This window comes from Macaca nemestrina, chromosome 9, assembly GCF_043159975.1.
Source record: "Macaca nemestrina isolate mMacNem1 chromosome 9, mMacNem.hap1, whole genome shotgun sequence".
NCBI lineage: Eukaryota > Metazoa > Chordata > Mammalia > Primates > Cercopithecidae > Macaca > Macaca nemestrina.
The window spans coordinates 79077165-79101482 of record NC_092133.1 but is presented as its reverse complement, the minus strand read 5'-3'; the positions used below and the strand labels follow the sequence as shown (position 1 = coordinate 79101482).

Below are 24318 nucleotides of genomic sequence, written 5' to 3'. Positions count from 1 at the left end.
AGTTTAATTTTTCAAAATGATTTTGAGTATTTTCATCTATATGTTCTCCAAAACACTCTCAGTGTGTCTTGTCTTCAAATGTGTTTTATTTATGAATGAAATTGAAGACTCTTGGCAAGTTTATCATATGAAGTTTTTCCATTAAGAGGAAATTGTATTATCATTTATTTAAATCTTCACTAATGTTCTCTTTTTTTGGTGGTTTCACTAGTTTTATTTCAAAGGGATGTATATTTATGTTAAAATTGCAAATTGGATTTTATTTGTCCTATATTTTCTAGTCATTTATCCTCTTTGGTTTACAGACTTATAACTGAAATCATAATATCATTCTGTTGACTTTTGCATTTTCGTTTGGATCATTGTGACTCCACCTTTGCCACATTTATATCTATTTTCTTTTCTTATTCCTTTCTTATTGCCAGATCTTGCTCATCTATGTTAACTTAGTTAACAGTAATAATAGTAGAAAAGTGGCCTTGTTCTTTATTCTAATGGAAATGAATGCAATGTCTAACTGCTATGACTAATGTTGACCATTGAGTTTGTGTTGTTAGATACACACCCCCTTCAAGTAACTAAATAATTTTTCAGAAATAGAAGTTGAATCATATCTGATTTTTGCTATCTCTGGAGATAAATCATATTGCAAAAAGCACTAATATCAAGATATCTTCAAATAATTAAAATAAATCTTATGCTGTCACAGTGATTTCCTCTTTATTACATGACTGTAATCCATTTGCAAGTATTTTATTTAGGTTGTATGCATATATATTTATAAATAATATTGGACAATAGCAATTTTCCAAAAGAAGATTCTGTCAAACATTAATATAATGAAATACCAAATGTTCTTAGGAAGACAAAAAGAGTTTATGATCCAAGTGTTTATGGGAAATTATCTGGAAGTCTAAAGGGGGAGACTGGTTGACTTCCCTCAACCTTGCTTCTCTTCTTTCACACTTGCTGGTCATGGTAGCTGCCCCCACAGGTAGACCCATGTGACGAATTAAGAATAAAATGGAGGCCAGGCACAGTGCCTCATGCCTGTAATCCCAGCACTTTGGGAGGCCAAGGTGCGTGGATCACTTGAGGTCAGGAGTTCAAGACCAGCCTGATCAATAGGGTAAAACTCCGTCTCTACTAAAAATACAAAAATTAGCCAGGTGTGGTGGTGTGTGCCTGTAGTCCCAGCCACTCAGGAGGCTGAGACAGGATAATTGCTTGAACCCGGTATGTGGAGGTTGCAGTAAGCCGAGAATGCACCACTGCATTTCAGCCTGGCAACGGATAGAGACTTTGTCTCAAAATGAGTGAATAAATAAATAAATAAATAAATACTAAAATGGTCAGGCATAGATTCCATGCTTTAGTAAGGTGGTTGAACAAATACTTGAGCTTTTTCTTGTGGAGCACTTTTCTGGAGTTGTTGAGGAAGCTCTACTTGGAGAAAGCTATGAATGCCTCTCATCTGCCGTAGCTGGCACCCATGCAGCAGGTAGCTCCTTCAGCATCCTGGTAGTCACATTGCTCTTCCAGGTAGTCTTTCTTGCCTCGGGTACTCATGGAGGTAGGCGGTTATACATCCTTACGCGAGACAAACACATAGGTCCCCACTCCTTATGTCTTGGTCTCTTCAATCTACTAAGTTTCAGTTTCAGGCAAGCTCAGCCATAATGTTTGGTCTTTCATTTTCCCCAGGATCTCTTCAAGAGAACAGATACCGTAGGACCTACCAAAGGTCCTCTGAATGCCACAGCACTTGGCGTGATGGGAGAGAAAAACATTTTTTCTTCAACTGAAAAACAGAACAACATCGGGCAGGGCAGGGTGGCTCATGCCTGTAACCCAGCACTTTGGGAAGCCCAGGTGGGCAGATCACTTGAGGTTAAGAGTTTGAGACCAGCCAGGCCAACATGGTGAAACCTCATCTCTACTAAAAATACAAAAATTAACTGGGGGTGGTGGCATGCACCTGTAGTTTCAGCTACTTGGGAGGCTGAGACAGGAGAATCGCTGGAACCTGGGAGGAGGTTGCAGTGAGCTGAGATTGCGCCACTGCCCACTCCAGCCTAGGCAATAAGAGACTCCATCTCAAAAAAAAAAAAAAAAAAAAAAAACAAAAAACAAAAAACAAAAAAACAAAAAAACAGGACAACATTGAGTTTTGACAATTCTCTCAAAAGTAACTAGCTCCCCTTTCAAAGCTGACATTTTTAGAGTGTGTAAATGCTAACGCTGGCAGAAACAGTTTTAACACAACATTCGGCATCTCTCTCTGAGGATACTTAAAGCTTGCTCTAGGAAGTGGAGGCGCAAAGTGCCAACTATTTTTCCCAACCTTTGGGCCTAAGTCAAAATTTGGAGCGAAAGAGTAAAATTTGTTAAGTCCTATGTATGTATGTGTATATTTAAGTGTGTGTGTATATATTAATTATATATTATATTGTGTTATAATTATATGTTATATATAATGCAAATATAAAACGTATATTATTAATCATATACTATATACTTAACATATTGATATACAGTCCCTGATATACATTGGTTCAGTGTAGCATTTCACGACTTTATAATGGTGTGAAAGCAGTATGAACTCAGTAGAAATCATACTTTTAGTACCCATATGGCCATTCTGTTTTTCACTTTCCATACAGTATGTAATAAATTACATGAGACATTCAACACTTCATTATAAAATACGATTTGTGTTGCACGATTTTGCCCTACCATGGGCTAATGTAAGTGTTCTGAGCACATTTAAGGTAGGCAAGGCTAGATGATATTCAGCCGCTGAGGGGAGAGTTGTCCTTTTTGATAGCACTATTGATGGTATATTCTAGAAGTACCAAAGTCTATCTCCCCAGCCCTTTCCTGCCTAAATGTTGAATTCTGAGGTTTCTTCATCCTTGCTTTCCTTACTTCATTCCCTCAGAACCATGGTGCCTTAGTGCCCAAAATAATTCAGCCCTGTATTTCTATATTCGATTTTCTGTCCAATTGTTTAAGACTCTGAGAATTCCGCTGAGTATCACTTCAGCTGGTTTTAAACATTTTTTGTCTTTCTTTTTATTTTTCAAATTTCCTTTAACTGAAATTTTATTTCCCCTTTGACATTTGTTATTTAGTAGAGTTGAATTATTTTTGTTTGTTGTTTTAACATTTTTAAGTTATTTTTTATTATTTTAAAATTTTGAGACAAATATTGTATATCAACAATAGGGAAGAAGAGTAGAAAATTAGACAGCTTCCTGATTCTTAACTTCCATTCTACTGGGGCATGGTATTCTATTGACAATTTTCCTTTTTACTAATTCTGTCAAATTTCATTTCTGCTTTTTTTTTAAAATATTAACTTTATTCCTTATATAACATGTTCTCTTTTTTACTGTCAGCCACTGACCTTAGCCTTTGTCTCATTTTTGAGTACGTACTTTCTTATATTTTAGTGGAAGAGGAGATAATTTCTAAGGTGCAACACTAGAGCAAATCTCATTTTGAAAGGAGTCATGACCTCTTTATATTGAAAGTGATACGTTTGGCCTTGTTTATGCCTACGAATGGCTTCACAGTTTCCCCCTGAGATATTTTATGATCTCCCTGCCTTGTCTGTGCAGATATTTCTCCAGGGTTTAAGTCTAAAAATGGTGGTTGTGGAAGAGGTCAAGTGAATTTTCTTTATTTCTTCTATTGACCACATTCTTGCACACAAATTCCTTTTTTTCTGATCATAGGTTTGAGGGATGACTAGTATAAATTTATAACAGTATTTCAGTGACTTGGCACCTTGAAGTGAATGAGCAGGGAAGTGGAACCACCCACGGTATTGGTTCTTAGAGAGCTGAAGCAGGTGACCTGAGCACTGCCATTTTATATTTATTCTTCCCATGATGGGAGCAATGGGTATAGTGACTGCCATGGATATGGCTCTTCTGGCTTTCTTTCTGGCACTGCTGCCTGTCACATTTGGGACAAGAAATAGCAATGTTGCTAAATTTCTGATTGTTCTGTTTTGTATGTCAGAACTTCCAGTAAGTCACATAATTGGGTGCATCCAGTTCCATCTATTATTTGTGTGGTCTGCTCTCATTCTAGCCCATCTATGGAATTGTTGAACTAGGGTCAGAATCATCCTCGCTTAACCCTGAGGATTCTAACCTGTCTTGAACATTTAAAGGATCACTATCAGAAATTTACAAGAAAAATAATAATAATGAGAGAAAATATAAAGGAAGGCTACAGGGATTCTGGGTGGAAATGCAGTCCCTTACAATTTTTTTATCTGTATAAGCTTAGGCATGTTTTTTAAAGCCTCTGTACTTCAGTTTTCTTATCTTTAAATGGGGATAAAGTGAATGCATACTTTATAGAGTTATGATGACTAAGTTAATGTATGTAAAACATCTAGTGCCATGCATATTCACAGTTCTTTCAAATGGTTTTCCTGTATAATAATGTCACTTCTTCCTTATTCCAAGATAGATGGCATTTAAAAAACCTTCTTCTTCCCCTCTTCTTCTCCTCTCCTCTTCCTTCTTCTTACAGTCTGAATTAGGAGGTATAAATTTAGTCAGTGGTGCAGTGGCTTCTCTAGGGATTTTTTAAAAATACAGCTGTCTGTCTATCTTAGCAAAATATTGTAAAATTGGTGATCTAAATCAATCAAGGAAGATGCTTAAAAACAAAATTAATACTGTGGGAGAACCAAATACCTTTGTCTATCTATGTTTATGTCCAGAAAAGATTAATGCATATGTGTGTACATAGATTATTAAATACTGACATAAGTCAAAGGTAGTAAATGTTTAAAATCAGTTTAATAATATATTATAGGATCAATGTTAAGAGAACACTTTGAAATATGAATGTGCTTATGCATATAATGTATGCATATAATGACTTGCATAGCCATTAAGTGTATGTATAAAGATACTTTACCAGTGAAGAAAATTATCATGGACTGTATGTAAAGTTAATAAAGTGGGATAAAATATTTTAAATACTAGATGACTGCAATTTTGTAAGAGACACACAGTAAGTATATATTCAATAAAAAATATTGAAAGGGAATGTGCTCAAATATTAATGGTGATTATAGTTTGGTCATTCTAAAACGTTTCTTCTCATATATTTTATATGTAAACATGTAATATTTTTAATTAAAAAATAAAATTAAGCTTTATTAAAGTAATACATTTCTGACTATTCCAAATCAATTACATTTTAACCACAACATGTTATACTGTTAAGCAAAGTAAATACAAAACAAACAAAAGGCTCAATGAATGTTAAAACGGTATATATCAGCCACTTCCAGAAAACAATTGAGTAGTATCTAAAACGAATTTAAAAAATGGTCATACTTTTTGACCCAGCTGTACCACTTCTTGCAAAGTATGACTAGGAAATTACTTAAAGAAAATACTCTTAACCATTGAGATTCACCGATTTTTTTTAAAACTTTTTGTAATTTTTAGTTATAGAACTTTCCACTTCACAGAAAAGAAGAAAATGCATTCATTAATCTATACACAAGAATTACAATTTCAGATCTTTACAGATCTTATGAAACGTGTTTATAGATCTGCAGTTTCTTTCCAGAAAAAAAAGTAATGTGTGTTGTAATATTAATTGTGGGGTTCGTTATGGTAGTAAATAAATTGGGTGAATTTGTGTCAAATAATAATAGAATGTCTACATAAGTCATAATATAAAAGCAAACTGGAATTTATGCAGTCTTAAATAAAATATTTATAAAGACAATGTAGTGCCATAGGACAATATGACATATAATTTGTTAAATTATAATACAACACAGTAGGAAAGAAATTTTGTAAAAGTATGCCCATATGTGGAAAATGAGAAAAAATATACAAAGATACAAGTTACTATGATTTTAGCATGGTGAATTAATGGTTGACTTTTTTCACACTTTCGGTGACAATTTTTAAATAAGATTTTAAAAGTGTGAAAAGAAAATCATTGATTCACTTTATATATTATAGAAATGTTTATACAATCAGGTTCCTGTCTCTTCTTTTTGCCTGGAGAAAGGGCTCACAGTAGTGCTTATTCATTTCATTTTTTTTAAGCTGAAATCTGCTAGATAAGCTTTTTTTTTTTTTTTTTTTGACAAACGGATGCCCCATTTCTCAAACTTTGTTGCATGTTTTTCAGCTATCAGGTCATTTGGACCCAAGAAAAATTGCAACTCCTTGTGTCTGTGCTACACATTTTAATTTTCAAAATATATTTAAATCTGCCCTTATATTTGATTCAGATCTTCTCCTATGTTTAGCTTAAAAGACGGAAGCCTTCAGTGAAAGTTGTCAGTGAGAAAATAAGGACAGGATTAAAGTTAATGATTTCTTTTTACAGATTTGGGTTTTTTTTTCCAACTTAAACTCAGATTTTCATAAATATTGTGTTAAATTTGAAGGTACGAAAAAGTGGACATTTAGTATATTTAAATGTTAGAGCTCAACAGGCATACTTAATGCCCAGTAGACAATTCCTTAAAAAATAAAACATCAATATAGAAAGAAGAGTGTAGTAACAGGGAGGAGATATTTTTAAAAAACAGACTTTATTGTGCAAAACATTTGCCTCATATTTCCTTACAATATTTTCAGCCTTAGACTATATTTAATTTTTAATGATTTTAATTTGAAGCCCTTACACACATTGTTATTGGTTTATTTTTTATTCATTGTTTAAATAATGATTATGTGTTTCTTATTTATTTTTTTTTCTTTTACGCAAATGGATGATTTTGTCTTTCTCTTATAAAATGGAAAATATTGCTGTAAGAAACAATTCTAAGAAGGTTAAAAAGTCTGTTAACAACATAAGGAAAATTAAGGGGCCCTAGGGTTATGTCTGCATATGAGAAGATAGTGGCTAAAGTCACGAACCTTATTATCATCTACATTTGAAATGTTCCTAATTTATCCCTCTACTAACACAACTCAAAAGAACAAAGCTATCTTTCTGTACAAAATCACATTAGCTTCTTATTTTAGCCGAAAGTTCCCTGCTTAATAAAGAGGAAATGACATAAGAGGTGAATGCAGTAAGAATACAACCTAAGCTGAGCGTCCAGCTTCGGCAAAGACTACTGAGAAGATAAAATTGGGAAATGGTGGCCAAGGAGTCCCTCCACAGATAAAAGCTTACTTGACAAAGTCAAGATGCAAATCGATGATTACATTCACATCTAATTTTTAATAAGCAGTATGATATATCTCCCCAAAAACAAAATGCAGCCATAGTAGAAGTAAACTCTACAAAGTTGTTGAGGGCCATACATCCAATATATTTTCCATAGCCTTCATATCCTCTCAGTGCAGGAGATACCATTTTGAAATGGTTCTTCGAAGAAAATAGAGCTACCTGTACACTGTTTTAAACAAATTTGTTATCAGAGGCATGAGATACTGTTTCCCAGAAATTGTTTTTAAAATGACAATTGAAAATATTCTGGTTATCATTTTTCATGTATTCTGTGTGTGATTTACATTCTTTATTTAAAACCTGGCCAAATGGATTAATAAAGTCTGTTAATGATTAAGAACTAGGGAACTCATTTTGATTTAGTGTGTACAATTGTATGATTAAAAAAAAAAAAGTAAAAGAGAGCCACAGCATCCCAGCTACTCGGGAGGCTGAGGCAGCAGAATGGGGTGAACCTGCACGGCAGAGCTTGCAGTGAGCCGAGGTGGCGCCACTGCACTCCAACTTGGGCGACAGAAGGAGACTCAGTTTCAAAAAAAAAAAAAAAAAAGAGAGAGAGACACGGCATTTCTCTCTAGCTATCTTTAAAATATACACAGTGGCCACCGGCAAGTGTGTAGTAATGTATAAGGTGAGTTGTCATGTTCTATTTGTATCAGTTTCAATAAATGTGTTATCTATTCTCCAGACTTCTATTGCTAAAGACAAGAATCAAAAGCAGGCTGTGAAGAATAAACTTTAAACAGTAACCGCTATACTTTCTTGCTGCATGCATAGACTTTCTATGAAAAATATGTGAATCCAAGGTCATCTATGTCATCGAGTTTCAACACACCATGTGTGCTGTGTGCCCTGTGTGTGTGTGATTTGCAGAGCCCTTAAATTTAAATTTATTTCAGCAAGGAAAGCATCAGTGTGGTGTATAACAAAGTTGCATGAAGGGTTCATCAGACCTCTAAATAATCAAAAACGAGTAAAAACTGCATTTTTTCTAAATCAATTTGGTAAACTACTACATTGACTTCTTATAATTTTAAAAAAATTAACTCAAATTTACTGTCTTTGAGTCAAGTATTTTAACATTTCATATTGTTTTATTGAAGACTAAGGAATTCAGACTTTGGGTTCTTGACCAAGACACATTATATATGGAATAATTAGTGCTAGTCAGGATGCTGTTGAAAAAGCACATAAATATTAATTTGTCACACACAGCAATTACAATCAAAATTAAATATGCAAGTAAACCCTGCATTGCTTTTGTCTATCCTGCTCCCAAGGATTGTTTTAAACCATGATGTGAAAGTATTTCCTGATAATTTATTCACTATTGGTAGGAGAGTTTATATTAAGTTTGATATGCAAATAATTGAGAATATTAATAAGTATCTTGTATTTGTGAATATCTAATGAGGGTGTGTCCACTGCCTCTGTAAGAGAAGGACATCTTCAATGTCTCATGCCTTCTCTAGGGAGCCCTTTGTTCTGTCTTTGATAATTCATCACATTTTCTTAAAAAAAAAAACTGGGGCAAATTTTGGCCTTTGTTTTCAAGCTTTAGAATTGGATATTTTCTTGTCCATCCCGTTATTTTATTACCTGAGGTAAATTTACATTAACAACAACCACAAAAACAATCCTGTATTTTTCTCCATAGAAATTCAATCTGATATTATAAATGTAAATATTATCCATTGATAGATATACAGGTTCTAACTATTTTTGAGCCTTAGTGAGACAGACTTACAGCCATTAATTTTTTAAAGAGTTGTGTTCAAGTGCAAAGATGACAGGTGACCAGATAAAGTCTGGGTTAGAAGGACTGGATAGCAAGCCATCAATTTGGAAGGGAAATCAGGGATAAATGGTCATCCACCTTATTTGACAGATGAGGTCATGAAACCAGTCTTATGTATAGATAAGGTATAAGTTTTCACAAAGACAACTTTCAATAGAAAATATTTTCTTTTTTTTTTTTTTTTTTTTTTTGAGACGGAGTCTCGCTCTGTCGCCCAAGCTGGAGTGCAGTGGCGCGATCCTGGCTCACTGCAAGCTCCGTCTCCTGGGTTCACGCCATTCTCCTGCCTCAGCCTCCCGAGTAGCTGGAACTACAGGCGCCCGCCACCGCGCCCGGCTCATTTTTTGTATTTTTTTTTAGTAGAGACGGGGTTTCACCATGGTCTCGATCTCCTGACCTTGTGATCCGCCCGCCTCGGCCTCCCAAAGTGCTGGGATTACAGGCGTGAGCCACCGCGCCCGGCCAGAAAATATTTTCTAATTCATTTCCAACAATAAGAGATTGTTTGCTATCACACGATTAATTCTTTCATAGTCAACAGTACACGTGCAATCAATACAGGTATCCATGACAAAAAATTATGAAAGTACTAGAAACCTGTTCTCTATTTTATCAAGATTACATCTGGTTACCCCTGCTATTATCTTCACTGGAGTATGCAGCATTATCCCTCAGCATCCCCTTTCCCCCAACACACACGCTGTCCTTATTGAAGTTTTAGTGGGTACCAGAAGCAAAGGCACCTATTTAGGCACCTCTGGGAGAAGTTATGCTTAAATTTATAAAAAAATATATTTGAGAACATTATACACTACAAGGACAACAATCATTTACACTCATTTTTGATGTTCATTTCTAAGAGATAATCTAGCAGAGATGTTATTCTAGGATCTTGTGGAATTTTCTAACCCAATATTATTTCTGCTTGCCTAAGAAAGAGAAGGAACTGAAAAATGCCTGTATGATCAAAATGTTGCCAAGTTGGCTTGTCTTTAAATGCTTTGATTTCATTGGCATTCCATGAGGCAATCACTTTGATGTTCGTCAAATTAAACAAAAGTAAAACTACTAAGGTATTTGACTCACGAATTTAATATACCTTTATGTGTGTGTGTGCGCGCATGTATGTGTGGTTACAGTAGGAAACAGATTATAAGAGAATGTTGTGGTTCTAAAGGAGTGAATTTCGCCTTTTACCCTCACTATTTCTTTAAAAGGGAAAGAAATAATAAACTAGGATGAGATAAAGCTTATTTAAAGCCTTCATTTCCCAGGGCATATTGGGATGCATTTAAAACTGAGAACAGCCTTGAAACCTTGTGCTGGTTTTGCCTAGATGAGGATTGAATTTCTGAAGACAAAAGTACAAACACAGCATAGACATGCTATCCATTGAAAACACCGAATCTATGCATTTGAATAATAATAAAAAAGTATTCTTTATCTATAAAATGTCTCCCAGGTACCAAAAGATCAAATAAAAATCCCACCCCTCCTACTGTGTTCCTAGGTTGGTTATATACTTACTTGAGAAATGCTTCATAGCACTTGTTTCAGTGCAGTATTTTCTGGTTTGTGGGGCTGGAATCAAACGGACCACTATTCCCTGTGCCCCAACACACAGACTTAGGAAGTCAGTGCTCCCTATAGCACCATACTGCACGATAGGTGTGCATGACAATGACTGCGGTATCCATCAGACATATTCTGGTAGAGATCTGGTTACGGATAGCCTTAGCCATGGGCACCTGAGGCCCCACTCAAATTATAGCTGTCATTCAATCCAGAAGCCAATGGGCATTCTCTTGAAGTCCGCTTGGCTCTTCTGTTCTCTTTATTGGTAGGTCTGATTTGTTACTATGATCAATACAGGTTAACTTGTGAAGTCCTATATACAACACTCTTCCTCCTCCAGACTACCTTGCTATTACCTTGCTATTGCTACTTAGAAATGTTAATCATTGGAGGTGTGATAAATTTACAAATATTTAGTTTTTAACCCATAGCAAGGCAGATATTGGGCTAGAGTGTAAAACACAGAGCATTTAATATACACAGGAAATTTAGGAAAAAAATTTTTGATGCTAATTTTCCAAAGTCATTTCTACTATTTCTCATCATTATAAGATTACTCACATATTTTGAATTGCATCCCACAGTAGTCACAGGCAAATGAGAATAACATATGCTTTACAAAACAAAAAGGGATATCAGAAAATGAGTCAAAGTAAAAAAATAACAGGTACCATCCATTCTCCAGCAAATAATGAATCTGTAGTGTATTTAATTACAAATTTCCAAATACATATTCACATAATAAAGACAAGGAAAATGAAGCAAAATCAAATGTATTTTGTTGAAATAAGCACATGAGCTTGAAGGATCAAGTACTGATGGCTCCAAGTGTTTTTCATGTTAGATTCACTTTGAAAGTACTGATGCCATCAGCACTTGTCAGCTGGCGCCCAAGGATGTAAACTTTGAGCTTGGATACTTTTCACAGGAAAGCCTCATATTCCTAAAGGAGACAAATGACCACTAAAAAGTAACCATTAATACAGATTATTTATGGAGGATTTTATCTTGACTACTAATTAAGGGAGTAATTGTATCTCTGAACTTTATATCAGACTTCCAGTAGATTTGCCAGATTATTAATGCTTTTTTAGAATACATGGGGGTGGGGTTATAGTCACATAATACAGTTTTTCATATTTTTAAAAAAGGGGTTGGACCAAGACATAAGTTTCATTGACAATCTTAATGTTTTCAGTGTAAACAATATGTTAGAATAACTGCAGTGAGTCGCACAGCATATAACTTCTTAATGGTAAATTCAGAACCAATCTTCCAGATAAGCAAGTACAACATTTTAGTTAGAAACAAAAGCAAAACAAACAAAACAAGAACAAGGTTGACTTCAACAAAGTTTTGAGGCCTTCCAGTTGTTTGATAATTGTGATAAATTTCAACACAATGACATATTGGATGCCCAACTTATTGGGTTTTTATAGACCTGTTAGTTTTTAAGACCATTTTCTAAAATGTTCCCATAGATGTATTTTTAAATGAGAACTTAGATGATCTAGACATTACAAATTTATAATAATATTTTGAAATTCTACCAATATCACCTCCATATTCAAAACAATGGAACTATAACAGAACAAATAATAAATATCACACAATCTTTTGTTAAATGTAAAGTGCATTTTTACCAGTGTTTCAACATCTGAGACTTTGAATTTCTATTAAGTAGTTCTGATAAATACATAGTGCTCTTTCTTTTTTCTGGATGACAATATGTCTACTAATAACGGATGTTCCCGAAGAGCAATTTGCAATGTATTTTCAACAGAAACAACTTAACCTGAAGTAAGAACTGTACATATTTACTTCTTGACTCAGAAATAGTTATATTCCTTTTCCATGGAATGTGTCTTCCACCAAGAGATTTTAACCAAGGTTTTCCCAAACTGCAGTAAAAGAAATCTTTTATGCTTTCAAATACGGTGCCTTTTTATTTAAAACAGTGTAAACATAACAACTCAACACCACCAATAATTGGAAAAAGACTGGGTATGTGAACACTAATTTCCTCATATGTCCCATGAAAGTGAGGGTAAATAAACAGACAAATCTTCAGGAGAGGTTTCAGTTCACCTTAGCAGTGGTAAAAATATTGCTTTATTCCAAATGAACATACAACACAATTCACTGTTCTCTTGGGGGGCTTCTTGTGAACTGAATAGTCTGGGTTTTTTTATTTCAACAATTTATTCTTCCCATACTAACCACAGAAGCCAAAGCCTTGGTCCACACATAGTAGACTTGCTATAAAATAAATAGCAATGAGGATGATGAGAAAGCAAATGGTAACTGTCAATTTGTTAACTGTCTTGTGTTAATAATTTAAGTAGGCATGATTCAAAATAAACACACACCCTCAATTAACTCACCTTATGATACTGATATCATTAATGAGCCAATAGTTGATCCTCTCAAAAGTATTCACATCAGAAAATGGTCTAGACAGTGTCAAGAGTTTTATACGACCCCACCATGCAAGTGACCTTGATTTAAGAACTAACTGAACTTTATACTTAATGGAAAAATTTAAAGTGAACAGATCTAAGAGGGAAACACTTTTTCTGAATATTAGATTCCCTGATGTTTCAGAACAAATTTTAGCAAGCGTAATACGCGCACACATGCACACACATACGCACAATGAACACATGTGCTTACAGCATATGTGTCCGCGTGAGCAAGTCCACACACACACACGCTCGCACACACATGTGCACACAGGCACACAAAAACTGAGAAACGCTCCTCCAGAGCCTCTAAACAATCTCAAGGAAAAACATTTCTATTAGCATGATTTTAGTGACACGACATAGTGACTTGTTTATCTCTTTTTCTGTAATAATTTCATACCTCCAGCTGAGATCTGTGCATTCAAATCTCAGAGGAAGGTGGCACACAAGAGTAGTTAAGATTGCCCCCGGTTTCTCCTTCTATCTCCTGTCCTCCTTCCCATTGCAGAGTCTGTTGTGGCATTCTCCAAAAATCAAATAGAAAACACTACATTTCTTGACATGACATAACCTGTGATGAGGCTATTGGGTGAATAGAAATTTAGGGCTTGGGACTGGCAAGCCAAATGGCAAGGGCCACCTGCTCACTGGCGCATCCACCTGCAGGATGCAGCTCTCCTCTTTTTGAAACCAGTGTGTTTTAATGAGACACTGGCACTTGTGGGGCCAAGGGTCTGAATTGCCCACATCTTCTAAGAGCCAAAGAGGACAGTATTGGGACTAACTGAAATTGGATTCAGAATTCTACCCCAAAGCTTTAATGGTAAGCTTTATCCCTCCTGAAACATTTCTTTCCCTTAAAAAAATATTTTGTTAAAAAACACTATGATATGAGGGCGATAGACTATTTGGTTTCTTCTAAGGAGATGCTCTTAAATTAATGCATATAAATAATTCGTATTTGATTTCCTCTCTTTCCTGTTGAGCAAAGCATAGAATGCACAGATTCCTACATCTCCAGTCACTTGGTCAATGCAGAGTCTCTTTGTATTTCATTTCTTAAGACAAATTGTGCCTCTCGTTCTGATTTGGCCGTGGGACTCAGGGGGAGAAAGGCTGTGTTTTCGCTTGCACTGTCCTCGGTTTCTACGCTGGCCAGTTCGTAGTCTTCTGACCGTCTGGCATCAGTCAGAATTCGGATCTGCTCCTGGACAGTTTCTAGCAATATTTTCACTTCATGTTGTTCTGCTATAAGACAATCGCTGACTGGAATACTCACATTGACAACGTCAGCTGAATAGGAGTTTTTGCACCATTTGATGCTTTTGACTTCAGAAATCCCTGGCATTTGCAGGCAGGTTTCCTCTAAACCCACTGAAGGGATGATGGGCACAGAACTGGCCCTTGTGGATGAATAGCCCACCAGGTCCTTTTGCTCCAAGCTATTAAAATAGGGGTTTGTCTCTCTTGAAGGCAGTTGCATATTTATTGATGTATTTCGTTGAGTTTTTAAACCATTGGATGAATACCTGAAAAAGAAACACAGTGTTACTCCTTCTGCCTTCTGCTGGGCTTTGTTAGAGCAATACTCAATCCACAAAGCACTTTTCACATGCACCATCTCACTGAATTCTCACAGCAACCCCATGAGACGGATAATAGATTCCCAGTTAAACAGAGAAGTAAACTGAAGCTCAGATAGGTGAAGTGACTTGCCCAAGGTCACACAGAAAATAAGTGACAGACTGAGACTCAAACCCAGATCTTCTTACTTTAAGTCCAGGGGTCTTTCAACACACCACAGCTGTATAGGCAGGTGGGATATAGTCTTCCTGACCTCTATCCTAGAATACAAAGTAAATGGGGATTGAGCAGGTAAGTGTGGCCTTTCCATTGTGACAAACAGGACACCCATAATGGCATTAGTCCACTCCATCAACTCGACCACCCTCTCAGCCCTGGGTTAGTCCAGTAGACTTGTTGTGGCCACCCTAGTTGAAGCCAATCAAGAAGCCCAATATTAAGCATCCAGGTACTACAATCATGAGTTTTTCTGCTTCACACTGATTTTAGGGGATCCAAATCCAATTTCCACTGGTACTGTGCTCTAAAGGAACCACCTCACTGCCAGACTGCCGAGCCAGCAGATGGGAATGGGAGGATAACGATTCCTCTACCAGCCTGGGGCTGAATATGAAGTGGGTTTCATAGGGCTTCTATGCATCTAGCATCTTTCCTTATAACCAAGTAACCAAGAAACCAAGTAAGGTAGTTCTTTGGTCCATGGCAAGGACTTGTCAAGAACACCAATATGCCATTGCAAGTCATTTGAATACAGCAGAATCTTCTAACTTCCCTTCTTGCCTCTTCAGGGCTAGTAAATCTTTCTCCTCTGTGCTGTTCAGGGACAGAAAATGGGACAGGTACATAGCAGATTTGTAGAAATGGGGTTTTGGAACTTGAACAGTAGTGTTTGATTCTATTTCTTAGTTATTTGTCCCTAATTTAAACGTTAAACATTCAAATTTTGACACAATTTAAACATATCAACCTTCCATACAATAAATCTCATTTCCTTGACTTCCATTATTATGTAAATGAAAATCATGTTTATACATGTAGATAATAATTGCAATGCAGTGTGTTGCATACTAAATACAAATCTTTATTGTAAGGACATGATTGGGAGCAAATTAGAGGTCTTTCCACCAGACAGTGAACGCAGACAGGAAAGAGATTTAGGCCTCTGTAGTCCCATCCTCTCTTACTGTGCCTAATACAGAATTGATAATCAATACACTTTAACCAAGTGAACACATGAATACATAAAGAAGTCTTCAAGGTAAACTCCCCCTTTATATCCTACTTAATGTCTGTTTTCAAACTTAATAACAACAGCTAATATCTGTACAGTGCTTGTAAAAATCACTTTCACCTCCAATTGTTTTATTTTTTAAAAACCTTGTAGTTTATTTATTATTATATTTAGTGGATGAGTAAAATAGACTAAGATGATTTTCCCAAAATTATATCTTTAGTAAGAGTCACACAGAGAATTTAAACCCAAGTTGTCTTATTCTAATTATTACTGGTCAATGTTAGAGGTTGCTAATGAATGAATATATCCTAAGGTGAACCAGAATACCTTTTCAGGGATATGTAATCTTTATTCATACAAACCGCACAGCTACATATTTGGAAATTCTTGGGGAATATTACTCCATTCTCATTAGTGTTATATAACTGAAAATATGAGCCTAAAAGTTCAAATCAATAAATCACTTTCAACAAGAAGTAAGGAAACAAAATTCAGGCTTTTGTTTTGCTCTCAGCACCATCCTGTTAGCATGATTTGTATGTATGAAAATATAGAAAGTCTGTCTGTCAGGTTCACCAGTGAAACAGGGACAAGAAATGTAGCCAGGATAGCATTTCACATAAATATCATCAAGGTATACCAGCAGGTAGAATCTGGTAAGTTGATACGCGATGGTGATAGGTAAAAATTCTTACACTTGGATCTAAACAGTTGGATAAAGGTGCAAGTATCTTAGAGAATGTTTTTAAATTGTAAATTCAACAAGTCAACTAGGTGACATGACTAAGACATTATCAAAGGCAATTCACGCCAAACTTTGAGCATTCTTCTCATTTGCCAGAGGTCTGACTAAAGGATTTAGATGAGAAAGAGGAATTGCAGTGGACTATTATGTGTCACTTTCCAAGTCAGGCTTTGAACACATGCCTGGCAACAACGGAAATTTAAAATGTTACCATGACATGAAGATGAGCTGTAAACAATGAGAACTTTCCTAACTGTGATTTTGTTTTGAATTAGACATGATTTCAAGTTCTAAAATTACTACATGCTCTGGAATCTCAGGCAAATGGCAGCCTCACTTTAATTTTGCCATCAATTAAAACAATCAGGTAGTAACACTAACTTGATTGCTCAGAGGGAAGGGGAATTTTTCTGAGGACTAATTGAAATAATGTCTCTGCCCTGTTCTACTAGAGACACAGTGGCAAGCCTCACGTCCCCCCAGAGATGCTATGAGTGTCCCAGCACTGGTATTCCAGCAGAAGTTTAAGTGAGAGCTACATTTCTAGATGTAATTTCTGAGTCAGAGGATTCAAAGTTCTGTATCCCTTGAGGGCCAATGATGCTTCCACAAGTTCTGTCCATAAGCTTGTCATTTCGTTTTGGGCCAGTCTGCCTCTCATCCTCAACAAAGAAATTACAAATGCATCTTGTCTGTAACTATGTGAGTCGAAGCATTCTTTTAAAGAAGAAAGATTCCAAGTATTAGTCACTTGGTTTGGTTCCCAGTCATTCATGAGTCATGCTAAGGAATTTGTGTTTCTCTAGGAGACTCCAAACCCTTTCAGTTCCTAGGGCACATGACAATGAATGAATAGACTATTTTGAAGGAATCCACACTTTCCTCTGAAGTCATAAAATTACATACTCCATTTACAAATCATCAGCCATAAATGTGGTTTTCTTCACATTCCTTGTTGATTTAGTGGTTTATTTAGTCAGAAAAGCCAGTATTCAATCTCAGCTCTTTTACATGGGACTGTGTATGTCACATTGGGCTAACCATCTAAATGCTGATATCCTTAGTGTGCTTATCCATAATATTTCTAAAGAATAACTGAAGGAAGTATATAAAGTTGCTAGCTAGGTGTGGTAGGTATTTAGTATATTTTGAATTTTATCTACTTCTAAGATGTGAATCCAACTTTTGTGATTCCATCTCTTTTTGTCTGGCATATGAATACATTAGCTTGATTTTCCTGACATGATACAATTAAAACTCTCTGAGCCATTACCATGGCTGTCATTGACCAGGGCTCGAGTCATGACAAAGTTTCCTCAAGAATCTCCTCTTCACCTCACTCCTTCCCCAGGCCACAATAAGATAGACGTTAGGTTCAAGCTGGGCTGAAGTTCTTGCCAAGGAAAGAAGCCAAATATGTTGGGAGCCTAACTGTCATAGACAGTGCCCACTTGCGTGGTAAACAAGCAGCAGATAGCTGATGGCTCTTGCAAATTCATTTCCCCCTCCTCCAGGCTGGGGCCAAATTTAAAGAGGGCCTTTAGCTGTGAAATTCTATTACCAATCCCATTTCCAGTCCAGAGAGACAGTCAGCCCCCTGGGAATGGAAAATAGCTGTTTATAAGAACTGAGAATGAGATTATTCCCTGAGATTCATTGTGCTGGGCATACAGTGACTTACACTTAGAGTCACCATTTATCAACATCTGGTAGATATCACACATGGGAAAATACCTGTGACCAGGCAGCTGGAGAGAATATTCCAACCCAATCGTGACTGAACCAAAACAAAACCACCACCATGCAGAAAATAAGTGTGAGTCTCCTAGGAAGTTAAAAAAACAAAGCATTGCCTGAACATGTAATGTGATCTCTGAGCCCCTGATGATATGTGCATGGTTCAAGCTTGAGCCTGGCGTAGGCTCCAAGTACCCTTACTCCTCGAACATATGGAATGATGGTCATAACAGTGCCCAGTAGAAAAAAAAAAAAAGCAGCATGGGCTGGGTTTTTTGTCCACTCACAAAATCTCTGAAGTTGGTTTTCCCTCATTTGTTCTTGTAACATTCATCCCAGGGATTTTATGTATATGTATATAGTCATATTCATTAGCAAGAGGCATCATTAGTCAATTATATAGAAAAGGCACTATGAAACATGATCAATTATAATTATGGGTTAAATGCAAGCCTGCTTCTCCACAGATAAGACCAAGAGAAATGCAAACTGCTTCTTGACTCGCATTATACATTTTGAACCCCTTGGCTGTTATGTTTGCTTTGCAACTGTCACCCTAAATCTGTACCAAATGCCTTTTACAGTCCATTTGGAATTGCTTCAAAATTATAAACCTAGCCACCAGCCATTTATTTCCTATCTTCTAGTTTTCCTAAAGAAATCTGTTGCTGAACTTTGTTAGACAGGACACTGCTCGATATATCCCATTCCCATATGAAAAGAGAAACATGAGATTCTATGCTAGACCTACCCACTGTTTTGGTCTTTAGCCTGATAGAGACAGTCTAGAAAAATCATCCAGGTCAAAGCAGCATAGAAACCAGGCCTGGCTCATTCAGAGAGATAAAAACAGAGCCACAAGAACCTGGCTTGAGTGAGGGAACTGATTTCTGAAATTTCTAGAGTAAACTCCGATTGCATTGCTCTTGAAATTATTGAAAAAATTATAACAATTACTGTAACAATAAATACCAGTACCATTTCTCTGCTTACTATGTGTCTACTACAAACTCTTTACACACATGGTTGTTTTAAACCTGCCCAACAATCTTCAGGGGGTTGACATTATTTTGCTCAATTATTTGTATTTTTCTTTTCTTTTTTGAGATAGGGTCTCTCTGTCACCTAGGTTGGAGTCCAGTAGCACCATCTGCACTCACTATAGGCTCCATCTCTGAGGCTCAAGGGATCCTCCCACCTCAGCCTCCCAAGCAGCTGGGACCACAGGTACATACTACCATGCCCAGCTAATTTTTGTATTTTTGGTAAAGATGGTGTTTGCCGTGTTGCCCAGGCTGGTCTCAAACTCCGAGCTCAAGTGATCTTCATGTCTCAGCCTCCCAAAGTGCTGGGACTATGGGTGTAGCCACAGTGTCTGGTCTATTTTTCTCAATTTATAGATAAGAGCATCTAAGACCACATCATAAAATATTCTCAAAGTCACACTAGTAGTAAGGAGCAGAGATGGGATTTGAAGTCCAGTCAGTTTAAGTGAGGATCGCATGCTAAGTTGGGTAGTTTATGCCAACTACCTGAATAATGGCTAACATTCATCCTGTACTCAGCTCATCATGCTTTGAGGCCTCTATGGATTTGTGTCCACCAGAGGAAGGGACATCTTTTGCACTGTAAAGAGAAGCAGCGATGGTGTCCAAAGCCCATCCTTCTACCCCTGTACCATGAATAACTTGCAGATATGAGTTTAGTAAGTTGTACTTTGACTTTACACTCTCAAGATTGACCCAGATTCTACATTCAAGCTCAGGGGAAGCAGATACTGTATATATGCCATGAGTTATTGTTTAGTGTATTGTTCACAATACTTATCAGGAATTAAGTCCTTTTTCTAATCTGCAGATGAAGGAACACTGTAATCCTCCTTTGATTTTTTAAATCAAAGAGAAATTTCCAGTTGTATTAGCAAATGATCTAATAACATATTGCCTAGATATCTACACTTACTTTCTTCCTAATTATATTTCTTTCTAATGTAATGTTTTCCCGACACCTATTTCCATCACACCTATACTTTAAAGTTGGTTCACATTTTGTAGAACAAAGATGGCAGTAAGCATATATAGCTAGTTAATGAATAAACCAATGAATAAAACCCCAAGGAACTTAAAACTTAATTTAAAGCTATGGCATTAAAGACACCTTCCCTAAATTCCACTGCTGTTTTGAGACCTACCCTTGGCAAGGTATCGTATCCTGGTCTGGGATCCTTGATTCTTCGAGTTGCTGATATGCTGGTCCCACAATTCCTCCTAGCCTACTTCGGGGTGACGGGGGTGTCCTTCTGAAGGCATTCCTGTGGAGCATGCCACTCCTTTGCCCTGGGCTGCAGCAAGAGGATAAACTCCTGCTGAGGTGGAATGAAAACAGACAAACAAACAAACAAAAGACATCATAGCAATAACCTCACAGGTGGCTGTCCAAACTTTGCAAACACTGAATCTGCACCCCAAGTCCTCAAAGTTCTAGGCCAGGGGCCATCCATGAATATAGTATATGTGGTAGAATGGGATCAGGAATAGCCCAATCCATTTTACCTTTGGAGACACTGAGAAAAAGGGAAGTTCCTGGATTTCTGGCTTTCTAGGTTAGAGCGTGACTGATGAAAATCATTGCCACTTTCCAGCCAGGGTAAGAGGCGAACTTAAGGAATTCTCAAGCTCCTCATTCCCATCCATCCTGATTATCCAAGGCATCGTAGGTGTCTCTCTGATAGAAATAAAAATAGCCTTCTTATGAGATACTGATGAAAACTAAACACAGTAAGCCCAGAAGGGATTTATGGGGGAAAATATTCACTTATTAGTGATAGAATTAACAAATTTTAATTGGCATTTTCTCATTAACATATGTTTAAATCCCCTGTACACTACCTCAGATTTTAATCAATCTTGACAAACTAAATTATTTTTCTTCGGAGTTTGCTTTTAATAAACATCTGATTATATAGTTTATTTGACTCATACATCCAAATGCCTAAATAACTATATGTTTATAGATGCCATCAATGAGCACAACATTTAAGTGGGTTACACCACAGGCCTTAACAAAGTGAGAATTCTTACATAGATTATGTACAGAAAAGACCTAGACTCTATAAAAATCCATTGCTGATGAGACTTATTACCTGTTCCTTATCCATTCCCATCTCCACCCCACTTAATTAACCCTACTGTAGACTGGTGAGGAGAACTTTGTTCACGTGTAGACATTCCACGAGATGCTAGTTTATGTGGTCACACTGGTTCTGCGGTGCTCAAATAATAAAGAAACTGAGAATTTTGTGCTGCATTCTCATTTAACTCTGTAAATATCAATACAACCATAGAAAGAAATATGAAAACATTCTCGAAATTTTAATAAATTTATGAAGGTTCTAAAGAAACCAGTCTCTCAAAGACATTTTGCCCATATCACTATATTATTTGGGGTTTTGTCACTTTTCTTCCATCAATATTACTATTAATTCTACTTAGTCAATACAAAACAGGACTTTGCAAACATTATTTAAGGTCAGAGTTTGAAAATCTGATATTTGAGTGTTAACAGCCACTTTCTTAGTTGTGGCAAGGTGACTGATCAATCTCTATATTCCTCAAGCCAACATTAACTTCCTAAATTTGTGCAAGCAGAAGATCATATCTGGTAACATCCCTTATTATACCTTTATTCTTTTTTTTTTTTTTTTTTTTTGAAACAGAGTCACCCAGGCTGAAGTACAGTGGCACGAACTCAGCTCACTGCAACCTCCACCTCCTGGGTTCCCATGATTCTCCTGCCCCAGCCTCCCAAGTAGCTGGGACTACAGGTGCCCCCCACCATGGCAGGCTAATTTTTGTAATTTTAGTAGAGACGAGCTTTCACCATGTTGGCCAGGCTGGTCTCAAACTCCTGACCTCAGGTGATCCACCTCCTAGGCCTCCCAAAGTGCTGGGATTACAGGCGTGAGCCACTGTCCCTAGCCCCTATACCTTCATTCTTTATCATGATACTTCTGGTGTGGTGTGTCCCTAAATGCCTAACAGGGAATGTCTAGTTAGCTCATTAAGCCCACAAGTTGGAGAAGCTCTCTAGCAGCTAATTTGCTTCCTTGCCTTCCTACTTTCATCTACCATCCAATGGCAATGATGGGATCTGCAGGGCATGAAGGATGAGATGCTAGAGTTAATTAGCTGCAACTGAGTGTAAGTCTTGGGTCTGCAGGTAACTAGTTGCTGGAAGCATGATGCTGACGGAGGTACTTGTAGCAGTCAGAGTCCCGGAGAGACATAGATGGCAGTTTAACTTGGTTCATTGCTAGAGATTTTGCTATATACAAAAGTGTGATCAGTGTTTGAGGGGAAAAAAAGCAATAAAGGAGGCTGCCGTGCCTAAGGACTACTATGAGAAGCTATTATTATCCCTCTGACTTAAGGGACAAGGAGAGGGAGCAGTTCCCAGAATGGAGAGAGAAAGTGAGTTGTAAGGAGGGGGCCGCATTGCAGGCTCCATGGCCCCAGAAAAGGGACATACCGAAGGCAACCAAGCAGGGAGGAAGGGTACACAAGGGCCATGACCTCACTCTCCTCCCTGCCGTCTATCTCATGCCTGTGCCTCACACTGAACCCACAGAAACCAGAGGACAAGGGAACCTGCAGCCGTCTTGGTGTACAGGGCAAGGCAGAAAACAGAAAAGGTAGAAATTGTTGCCAGTGTGAAAAGGGAGTGGCAAAAGGAAGATATCAGCGTTCTACTTAAGAATTTTCCCAGGTTCGCTATGGGATGTGGAGGTTTAAAGAGAGGAAGTATGCAAAGCATGGAGCATGGAGCCTGGCACACAGTAGGTGCTCCGCACGATGAGTTCCTCTAGCTCCCCTGCCGCACCTGGCAATTCAAAGGGTCTTCTCTGTCACTGAAAACCCTGGAATTACTTCAATGCAAAAAACCTACATATGTGGTTTTTATAAGTGACATGGCGAGGCACAGTGGCTCACACCTGTAATCCCAGCACTTTGGGAGGCTGAGGCTGGCGGATTACCTGAAGTCAGGAGTTCAAGACCAGCCTGGCCAACATAGTGAAACCCCATCTCTACTAAAAATACAAAAATTAGCCAGGTGTGGTAGCACGCGCCTGTAGTCCCAGCTACTTGGGAGGCTGAGGCAAGAGAATCCCTTGAACTCAGGAGCTGGAGGTTGCAGTGAGCCGAGATCACACCACTGCACTCCAGCCTGGGCGACAGAGCGAGATTCTATCTCCAAAAAAATAAAATAATAAAAAAAGATAAGTGACTTACATTGCCAAAATATACTGCAATAAATATGACATGCCGTAATAGATTTATTTTCTAAACAGATGGGATTTTTTTGAACTAAACATTAGAAATAATGGCTCTGAATTAATAGCTTTGTTTCGTACATGAGTTATCCAAATGAGTCATATTTGCAGTTCATAAAAGAAATTAATTATTCATAGCTCACTAAACTGTCACAACAACAAAGTCTATCAGTATGAACTAGTGACCTGTCTTAAAAAGAGTTTTATGCCTATTGATCAATCAGCTATTCAGGCCTTCTCACTCAGTGGCATTCAGAAAGTTAGGGAGCAGTTTCCAGGATGTATAAATCAGTGCCTGGGTTATCAATCATGAAAACGTTTAAGTCTATTGCATGTTTTACAAAACAAAAGCTATGATATATTAAACTATAATTTACAAAGTTCTAAAAGCATTTTGTGAATCAACCCTTGCCCATCTATCAGGACACAATGTATGCTAACAGATACTGCAATGTCATTGATCCAAACAAAAAGGAAAGTCTCTTAAAGATGTCCTTATTTAATCTGTGAGTGACTTCTAGACACCATAGCAGAAGCCAAGTTTAGGAAGGAGCATAAAAAAAAGCACATGAGAACTGGGGATAGTAATATTGCAGCTCAAACATATTAAAA

The 24318-nt window shown here is 37.1% G+C and overlaps 1 protein-coding gene across 16 annotated transcripts in view; it reads right to left on the bottom strand.

The window, feature by feature from the left end:
• Positions 1 to 12530: 12530 nt before the first annotated feature.
• The window catches only part of LOC105469857 (neuregulin 3), a 1123162-nt gene continuing 1111374 nt past the window's right edge, over positions 12531 to 24318 (bottom strand). For 4 of the 16 annotated variants that reach the window (XM_071069824.1, XM_071069826.1, XM_071069832.1 and 1 more), the window contains 2 exons: positions 20569 to 20742; positions 12531 to 14606 (listed from right to left, as the gene is read on the bottom strand). In XM_071069824.1, the coding sequence (XP_070925925.1) occupies positions 14099 to 14606; positions 20569 to 20742 (682 nt within the window). In that variant the 3' untranslated portion in view covers positions 12531 to 14098. Of the gene's footprint in view, positions 14607 to 14849; positions 14922 to 20568; positions 20743 to 24318 lie in introns of all 16 variants that reach the window. The other 12 variants (XM_071069825.1, XM_071069828.1, XM_071069833.1 and 9 more) reach the window with 4 other exon arrangements.